Below are 10,121 nucleotides of genomic sequence, written 5' to 3' on the forward strand. Positions count from 1 at the left end.
GTGTGAGGATGGGATGTTATCCACGTCATCAGACGGAGATCCAGGGTCCTGCAATAGTGGTGAAAACAGATTTTGCATTTGCATTTCTCTCGTTTCCCCCGAGCTTCTCCCGTATTTTACCGTTTTCTCCCGGTATCTCCCCGTAAATCTCCAGCTTATTTATACCAGCTGTTTGCTACGTTCCCTTCTGTTAAAGCCAGTGGCAGCATGTAGAACAGCTCACAGCACCCGCAAATAAAACAACAAGAAGAAGAAAAGCAGCGTGACGGGTTCAGGACGGATGATGCGTTGCTAAACAGAGTATTTCGCATGCACTTGCCCGTAAAAAAGAGATACGTGCGAACCAGAAAAATGATTTACTATGTGCGAGTAAAAACTACAACCTACAGTCATTTTTGTGCATGAATGGTTGTGATGTTTTTGTTAGTACTTAGCATTAATAAATTACAGACCAACATATACTGTTTTTCTTGCACAAAGATTTAATAAATGAAAACAACCTACAATTAATATTAGGCCTATAGTAGTGATAAACCGTATATGAAAGTTTTATGAATATAGTGGGTGGGGGGGGATGAGGCTGAAGCAGAGCATAAAATAAAATAAATTAATGATAAAGCATGATTAAGAGTGAGCAGTGATGAGATTTAAGTTGAATAATTAATAAGCATCTTGTAAGTTTATAAAACAATTTACTGTTATGTCTTAAGTACATTTTACAGCAATACATTTATTTTGCTTCAAATTTCAATCTGGTCGTCTTTAAGTTTGTATTCGACAGAATACCTTATTATCTCCTTTAAAAGTACTGAAACAAATGTTTACGTGACATACAAAGGCAAGTTATTATTTTGGCCGGTAAAAAATATGTTTGGCCAGTGGATTTTTTCATCTGCCAGTCCCATTGGCAGGTGAGCCAAAAAGTTAATTTCCACCCCTGGCTGTGTCCTACTAAGAACAGGGGTTGAAGAGGCGCACTGCCTGGATGATAATGCAGGCCAGCCAGTCGCATCACAAATCTCAGGGCTCTTTGTTCTGTCTGATACTTGTCCTTCCCAAGGAAATGATTTACTAAGAGCGTCCCAGGGAGGACTCCCACTTTCAGATTTATTACTCAGTTGTTCTTGGTAGTCTTGTTGGTGTTAATTAGCCGTGTTTAGCATGCTCTTGTCCACTGTTTTGGGTCCATGCTAAAGTAGTGTCATTCCCACAGAGTCCATTCACTTCCACATTCACTTCTAACCTGTGGATCTTGGTTTCCAGCACTGCAATTTTCTATAGAAGTGTGTGGAAGTCGTCCGTGGAGAAGTGTGGCATCTAGGATTAGCTATAACTCCAGTCACTGCAGTACAGGCTAGGGCTGTTGATAGGCCCCACTCGCTTGCACTAAGATCCTAAAAGTGTTTAAAGTATGGCAATAGCCTACTTCATCTGAATAGATGACAGTCCCAGTGATTTAAAAGTATCCAAGAGCTGCTGCTCATAATTTGTAACAGGAAAAAGAGAGTTTCAGCAAAAGAATGCAAGCAGAGGTAAGAGCAAAGCAAAGCATCTGCAGGAGGAAGCAGGAAGCGAATGCCAGCAGTGAAAAACATTTGCTGGTGTCTCCATTGCTTCTAGCTGAAATCCAGTGTTGTGAAGGTTACTTTGGAATTGTAATAGGTTACCGATTACAAGTTACTCTTTTTAAAATGTAATAGTTGTTAATAATTTATTACATTTAATTACTTTTCAAAATTTCTAATGAGTATTTTTATCTGTTTGAAAATTTTGAAAAGACAGCTTGAAAGGTAATTTAACTGGCAGACAGGGGGCGCTGCAAATTCAAATATGAGAACCAATCAAAAGCATCAGAATAGTATTAAACTTTATTAAACAGCTGTGGCTGAAAATAGCAAAGGAAAACATTGCACATAAAAAACAAAAACAATATTATTCAACATACAGCCTATAAATATTAACAACCCTCAATGTAATCATGAACATTTTGATAAGTAACTGTAATTTAATTACACATTACACTCACAATTTTCCCAGTAACTGCAACCGATTACAGTTACATTTATTTTGTAATTAAATTATGTAACTAAATTACATGTAACTAGTTATTCCCGAACACTGCTGAAATCTTACATGCACAATCAAAAAAGCCTTTTTGTTAAGACCAGTAGCTTCGTTTAACATCAGGCAGATTTTTGGCGCACACTGCTTCACCAGCGCGAACGTTTTGTTCTTCATTTCAGAAGCAATGTGTGGCAGAATATGGGAACATGCAACATTTGAATGCAGAATATAATGGCAGTTTCTTCACGTCAGAGGCAGTAGAGTTAATGGTGCCTCTCACCATTCTTTGGCTAGTTTCATGCCCATAGCTTTCTCAGGACCAAGTGAGCCTACCTCACTACAACTTCCGCAGCCAAAGATAGCTCCATGAGTGAGTGGCTTGGTGACTCTTAAATTGCTCCGCAGTGGGTAGCCCGGTTGCTTTAGATCCCTTCTCCACATCATCGTCTGACAAGCTATTGTCTTCATCGTGCAGCTCAAACTCCCCTTGTCATTCATCCTCAATGATAGCACTAGCATCCACAACCACAGCAGCTCTGACCTGGCTATCTGGTGGCTCCTTATTCGCATTTGGTTGATCTTTTCTGCTCTGTTTAGGCGCTGGAGGTTTTGTGGCTTTGCCAAAGAAATTTAAAATAATACTCTGTCTCTTAAACATTTTGTTCTTTGTATTTGGAGGAGCGCAAAAGGCTTAAACTCGGTGATCGGTGCTCTGGTTAACTGCGGCACAAGTTAAGCACTGCCTGCATGTAAGCTAATTTTTGCAGTAAGTCACAATCAGTCTATGAGTTTCATCTTGTTTAGGTCCTATTTCCAATGCTCCAGCAAATCCACATGCGTAACTGTCATGTGTAATGACATCAACACAGTTGATTCTTCTTTGCTGTTCTTCTCTGTGGAGTAGGCAGAATAATCTTTATGCAAATGGGTGTTACAGAGAGAGAAAGAAGTGTATGACAGGCGAGGTCTCCAGCTGATATAAGTCCAGAGCTTTTTTGTTGAAAACAGCTTGGGCTGGAAATAAGGTTGATTGTGCGTGGGCTGTAAAACCAGATCAATAAGCGGAATGACGCTTAAACTCCAGTCGAGTCATAGCAAAGAGTCAGGTGAAAATTGTCAGTGGATTTGTCACTACAAGCAACCCTTTTCACATTACACAGTCATATGACCCATTGCATATAACAATCTTCATTAGTGCACCTTTAATGTTGGACCCCCACTATTTTTTTTATTTTCTTTTTTCTTTGTCAAATGTTGAAATTCAAAAGCTAGTTAAAGCATATATTTTTTTACACCAGCATAACCTTCTCATCCTTGGTGAAAAGGAGTTCACACTGCTAAAGTAAACCTGACCTCTGCTCTACTTTTGTGGTTCCAAAGAAAGTTGCCTTAAAGGAACTCCTGCACCTCACTCATGGGAAGAGAAGTGAGCTCTCCAATTGGACCATCATCTATTAATCTTTTTGCAGCCTTTCAATGTGATAGATTTATTACCATTGGTGAAGTGAACCTGAAAAGATGTACAGAGGTCTGAACGTTTAAAGACGATTCTAAGGATCGGAGACAGTATAAGCAGATACCCAATTAATATAATAATAATTAATAAGCCCTAGCCCCAAAAAACACCTAGAATAACATATCCAATATCAGGTATAACTCCTGAACCTGAATATTTCTGATAGAGGCTTGATAGATCAGAAGCTAAGGGATATGAATCCATTGTAAGCCTGTATGTTACCATTCCAGCGTAAACAGAGATGCAATAAAGAAAAAGATAAGCTTTTCATCCTCGCCTAGTATGATAATCTAAATTTCGATGGCAATATAACCAAAGTCAATAATACGTAATAATGCAACTGACTGTCTCCTCCTACTCCTGACTAAAGCTGTAACGGTAAATCTGATGAAAAGACTCTCAAATACAACATTTATGATACAATTTAGAAAGAGATACTTGTAATGGAAATATGTCCTTTAGTGAGTTTTTTTAAATAAAGAGTCCAATCCAGACGTCTTTTAAGGGTTTTAGTCTTTGCAAAGGGTCATACAGACATACAGAGTGCAAACAGTCTGCAGAGTGTAAGACCAAGCCAGTGAAGAAACAGGTGACTTTGTATTACGCAGCTATCTTAGGGAGGAAGGGAGTAGGGACCAACTGTCCTGAGATAAGGCCTATGACTCAGGCGGTCTCCATGTTTTAGCCATGATTGCTGTTTACATGTTGACTGTTTACTGGAAGTTTTACTTCAAAGCACTTTATTTCCATGTAGCCATGTTACAAATAACATAGATCTCCCTAATATTGAATTGTATTGATAACACAATGAATATTGATCAGTATTCATATCACTGAAGAGGTCCATGCTGTACCGGCAGATCCAACAAAAGGCCCCACAGTGATGTATCAGGGTAGTTGAACGTCGAGGTGACTGCAGTCATTACCCACGTAATGCAAATGAACACAAGCCAGCTGAAATGATTCCAAGATGGTGCCCAGACAGTGGGGTAATTACAAGTGGTTTTTAAAAATAATGTGAATAAAAGTTGGAAGACTGCGACTCCTGGAACTGTCGTGAGGGGATCAGCAAGAGAAAGGACTCCTTACTTGACTCCTTCATGTTGTTAGCTTGAAGCGATGGCCTGCACTGGCTTAAAATGAGAACAGCTGTGAGATACATATTTAATCAATTCTTAGGTAAAGAAATATCAGATCAGACTTGTTTCAGCAGATAGACAATATTAGGACAATGATCAGAAGTGAGGCAAATAACTTGACCAAAAGACATCCCCCAGTCTAAATATTTCATTATATTGTATATTGTATCCAGCTGAGTGTGTATGTATGTATTGTAAATGAGGGTTTGTATTGAACTTAGAACATTGAATCAAATCAGGTGTTTTATATTATTGTGTTTTATGGTTTGGCATGCAAAATAAAGTTTCATCACGAAAAATACTGGCTATATACTATTTTAAGCTTTCTACTCTAAAGCAATATCAAGATGAGTGAACGGAGAATAGACCTTGAGCTCATCCACTAGCTATGCCTGCTTATCCTTGAGGGCCAATCCTAGCTGACATTGGGCAAGGGGCGGGGTTCACCCTGGCATGTCGCCTTACAATCACACGTAGAAACAGACGAATCAAGTTCACAGTCACACCTACGTTGCCAATGAACCTAACCTGCAGGACAATAATACAGATAAATGGCTGTATGATTTAGATTTTGTTCATGCTAATTTATGGGAATAAAACATTCAAATTATTTATTTAATTTTTTTTAGAACGTATTTCAAATGTCTTTACAGTCTGAGTCTGGATATCTTTCAAGTTGCAAACTGAAAGGTCAGTCATTTGCAGTGTCATTTTATTTATTAACGTTTGCATGAGGGTATGTGACGCAATACATTACAAAACAAATAACATCATAAGACACATTTTTAGAACGCCCCATTATCTCAGCGGTGCTTCATTACACATGCTGTGCTGAGTGAGTAGTGTTGCATCAGTGAAGATAGTGTGGCCGGATATTTCCTAGCGCAGGACAGAATGGGGGCTGGTCTTGGTTAATTTTTGACCAAACTCTCAGCTCACTCTCAGAGCTCCTGTATATAAAGTGGAGGTTCCTGACAATCTGTCTGCAGCAAAGAGGCTATAAAGGGTAAGCATGGCACTTTATTGAAATATGCAAAAACAATGTCTATATGATTTTAATTTTAAGATGTATAGACTGGTACAACTCAGGTTTGAATGCTTTGAAGACATGGAGAAATTTAGAGCTGCTAGAGGCTAAATCATATCACTGTGTTCTGTTTAATTTAAAGGTAGTGAGCCATCATCTTCTGTCTGGTTGTCATTCCAAAAATGTTATAAATTTTACGACATTGAGCCCAACTAACCACCCCTCTGATTTTTCCCCGGACAGCTGGAAAGATGCGTGGGATCTTTGCTAGTTGTGCACTCGCAGCGCTGCTGTTGGCTACAGCCTGGGCAGACCACCACCCCCACCACCATGGCTCTGAACACAGTCATGAGGGAGAGCTGAGCTGCCATAAGCTGTCCCCTGCCAATGCTGACTTTGCCTTTGCCCTCTACAAAAGCCTGAATGCCAAGGCAGCAGCTGGAGAGAACATCTTCTACTCGCCGCTGGGCATCTCCACCGCCCTGTCCATGCTGTCTACAGGAGCCCGTGGTGAAACTCACAGCCAGCTGTTCTCCAGCTTGGGCTACAGTGCTCACAACCAGGCACAGGTCAATGAAGCGTATGAGCATCTCTTCCACATGCTTGGCCACAGCCAGGAAAATCAACAGTTGGATGTCGGTGATGCTGTTGCGGTACGCTCTGGCTTTGATCCTCTGGAGACGTTCCTGAAGGATGTCAAGCACTACTACTCCGGTGAGATCTTCAACGTCGACTTTTCCAAACCTGCTGAGGCTACAGCAGAGATCAACACATTCATTGCCAGAAAAACAAAGGACAAGATCAAAGACCAGGTGAAGGACCTGGACCCTGCAATGGCCATGGTGCTGATAAACTATGTCTACTTCAGAGGTAGGACATATACCCATACAGAGATTCTCAGAGACAATAGACCATGCATTTTACATTTACATTTCTTCATTTAATTGACGCTTTTATCCAAAGTGACTTACAATTGCTACATATGTCAGAGGTCGAACACCTCTGGAGCAACTGGGTGTTAAGTGTTTTGCTAAGGGACACATTGATGTGCAAACAGAATGCCAGCTGCTGCATGTGTACAAGTTCAGGTGCAAATCTCCTCCTGTAGTTTAAAGAGTTCAAGGACAGAGCATGCAACATATATGTAAAACATACCAGTTGGAAAGAGATCAAAGGAATTCAAGACAATTATAGTGAATAGTGAGTTGACATGCTTTCATCTTGCCCCCTCCGCTGCCCCCTACAGGACAGTGGGAGAAACCCTTCGATGGTAACCTGACACACAAGGCAGACTTCAATGTGGACGAAACCACCAAAGTTCAGGTGGATATGATGAAGAGGACAGGTCGGTACGACTTCTATCAGGATGATGCTAACCACACCACCGTCATCAGGCTGCCCTACAAGGGCAACACCTCCATGATGATTGTCCTGCCGGATGAAGGCAAGATGCAGGAGGTGGAGGGCTACATTAACAAGGACTACATCAGGCACTGGCATGACTCGCTCTTCAGGAGGTAAGACAGGAACTAGATTTTCTTTTGAATCTTCAAAGTGGTTGTAAAGTGTGTCAGTACAGTAACAGTGTGGTCACACTGAATAGATCAGAAGTATTTAATTTGCTCAAACTGGCCATATTTAGTACAATTTGAGTAAACAAGCTGTAAGTCAACTGTATACTGCAGCAACTCTGACACTGGTGATGTCCTGTGTTTTTCAGTTCTGTGGTTCTGTCCCTGCCAAAGTTTTCCATCTCTGCTGATGCTTCCCTGGACAGCACACTGAAAGAAATGGGCATTACCGATGCTTTTGCAGACAGTGCTGATTTCTCTGGCATGTCTGACGAGGTCATGCTCAGAGTCTCAAAGGTAAGAGGGGCAAACATGCATTCACATGTTTGTTGTGTTGTTGTTAGTGAACGCTTTAAAGCAACATTCCTATTTCCCCGGCACTTGCTCATGGAGGAACATTAACATGTTCACAAATACATAGAAGAGAGTAGATGCTGCAAAGACCCTTTGTCTGCTTGTAGCTTCTACAGACCTGTGCTCTAATTCAAACAAGACCCTGACTGCCTCCTCCTGCTTCCTCCACAGGTGTCCCACAAGGCCGTGCTGAGCGTAGATGAAACAGGAACAGAGGCAGCAGCCAGCACCACCATCGAGGTCATGCCCATGAGTATGCCTGAAACCCTGAAAGTCGACAGGCCCTTCTTGGTCTTCATCTTGGAGCATTCGACAAGGAGCATCCTCTTCATGGGCAAGATCAACAACCCCACAGCCATGTAAATGCCATGCTGGGGAAACGAGTGTTGCATTTTCACAATGCAGTAGGTTTTTAGTAGCTTCAGGACAATGGCTCATTTTTACCTCAGCATCTGAAAGCCCTATTGAGATGTCATGGTGATGAATAGAGGATAGTTTTATGAATAAGACAACCCATATATCATTGAGTAACAGAAATGTTAGTTTATTAATCTGCTTGCAGTCTGTCAGCATGACACATTTATTACCATCCGTCATCTGAACCTGGCTAGACGTATAAATGTCTAATACCATCATTATATATTGTATCCAGCTGACGGTTGCACCTGATAGTAATACGTCACTTCAAACGTCTGCTAACACATTGAGCCAACATGTTATTGTGCTATTTCTGTTTCAACATGAAGTGAAATAAAGACTTGTAATGAACAACTGGCATTTGGGGGTTTTATAAAACAAATCTAATCTAATGTTGAGTTCACAGGTTGGTTAATGAGTTACAGTATCAGTTAATGCTGAATTGAGAAGGAATCAGTTCAATGGACCTTTTTGAATGAACCTCTTCATATTTCCCTCAAAGCCCACTGATTTCTGTTGCATTGTTTGATTTCTTTAATTGTCTGCTTTGCTGGAAGCCCTCCTCCCCCCCACAGAGGTACGTTTGTAAAACACATTGTTAAACCAAAACTCCCCTTTCAGCACCAACGGTTCTTTACCAATGTTGTGTCGGGTGTTGCATCAGTAAAGCTAGCATTGCCAGAAATCTCATGGCCCAGGACAGAAAAAGAGGCTGGTCCTCATTAATTTTTAATAAAACTGTCAGCTAACTCTCTTGAATCAGTTTTGTGTAATGGTGAATTTTCTGCCAAACCGCAGCAAAAGAAAGACGGTAACCATGGCTCTTCATTAAAACATGATGAATGTTTTGCATAATATTTGAAAACTTACATGTAAATTTCATAAATAGTTGACATTTGGAATGCATTACATTTAGAAATGAAGCTTTCAAAATGTGGGGGCAAAATTTATCATAGAACAGAAGTTGCTGTTTAATGGTAACATATCATTAGAGCATTCTGTTTATACGGTGTTGAGCCATTAAGTACTGTCAGCTTCAATATTTTAATTCATCACATTAGATAAAATTTACCCTCACAGCATGTTATCAAATTACATTCCACTTGTTTTTTCTACAATCATGGTTATAAAGTTGTTTATCAGACACTACTATGATTTACTTGCCTGGGCAACCCACCACCGCGACCCTGAACTGCTACAAGCTGTCCTCTCACATTTCTGACTTTGCCTTAGTCCTCTACAAAATTCTGAATGCCAAGGCTGCTGCTGGAAAAAAAATACTTGGCCACAACCAGGTAAAATAGAAACAGATTTATGGATCAATCTACAAATCAATCGGTCACACTTTCTATGAAGGTCATCGCTATAATGACTTATGCATATATTTATAACACGATATAATGCGTCCATAAGACATTATAACAGTTGTTATAATCAATTACAAACATTCATTAGGCGCTATAGCAAAGTTCATAATGTATTATGACCTTTTGATTTAATGTTTTATAACTAATAGTAATACCAGTTTATATCAATGTGCACAAGAATCTCCGACCATGTTCCATAACACATAATTTACACCGACTCTGCCTCGTTATACACTTTAGTCACCATTTACAATTAGTGATATAAAATGGAATAATAGCTTATAGTAATGTTTAAAGTTATATAGCATGTCTTTTTTTGCTTTAAGTAAAGTGTTAAAATATCTATCCCTGTATAATATATTACAGGTGGACATAATACCATATGAACTAATTATACGACCTTATAACACGTAATTGTTTGCTTTAAGTAAAGTGACACACATTTTGCGCAGGAAAACAACTTGTATTTATGTTTCTTCAATTTATGAACAATCTGTATGAATTTTGAACATTTTGCAGTTTAGCACAAAAACACAACATAATTACATCAAGAAAACTCATTGTCAGGGTGGTGAGAGATCGCTCAAGAGAAGACCTGTTGCCGACCAACATCATGTAAGAAGAGGCTCAGATGTTGTCACAGATGAATGGCGAGCCTATGGACAG

General features: G+C 39.9%; 1 protein-coding gene across 1 annotated transcript; it reads left to right on the plus strand.

Moving 5' to 3' along the window:
* Nucleotides 1-5,568: 5,568 nt before the first annotated feature.
* On the plus strand, nucleotides 5,569-8,446 carry LOC119908472 (alpha-1-antitrypsin homolog). Its single transcript, XM_038726174.1, has 5 exons — nucleotides 5,569-5,725; nucleotides 5,990-6,616; nucleotides 6,993-7,263; nucleotides 7,467-7,614; nucleotides 7,843-8,446. The coding sequence occupies exons 2-5, from the start codon at nucleotides 5,998-6,000 to the stop codon at nucleotides 8,032-8,034; spliced, it is 1,230 nt and encodes a 409-aa protein (XP_038582102.1). The 5' UTR covers nucleotides 5,569-5,725; nucleotides 5,990-5,997; the 3' UTR covers nucleotides 8,035-8,446.
* Nucleotides 8,447-10,121: the final 1,675 nt, after the last annotated feature.

The sequence above is a fragment of the Micropterus salmoides genome, unplaced genomic scaffold, assembly GCF_014851395.1.
Source record: "Micropterus salmoides isolate LMB-PRFRI ecotype aquatic unplaced genomic scaffold, ASM1485139v1 Ms_hic_scaffold_18, whole genome shotgun sequence".
NCBI classification, from domain to species: domain Eukaryota; kingdom Metazoa; phylum Chordata; class Actinopteri; order Centrarchiformes; family Centrarchidae; genus Micropterus; species Micropterus salmoides.

Bases quoted from the DNA above. Each gene is read 5' to 3' on its own strand.
- LOC119908472 (XM_038726174.1), top strand. From the start codon at position 5,998: ATGCGTGGGATCTTTGCTAGTTGTGCACTCGCAGCGCTGCTGTTGGCT. The intron at 7,264-7,466 runs GTAAGACAGGAA...TGTGTTTTTCAG, and splicing joins CATGACTCGCTCTTCAGGAG to TTCTGTGGTTCTGTCCCTGC. The intron at 7,615-7,842 runs GTAAGAGGGGCA...CTTCCTCCACAG, and splicing joins TCATGCTCAGAGTCTCAAAG to GTGTCCCACAAGGCCGTGCT.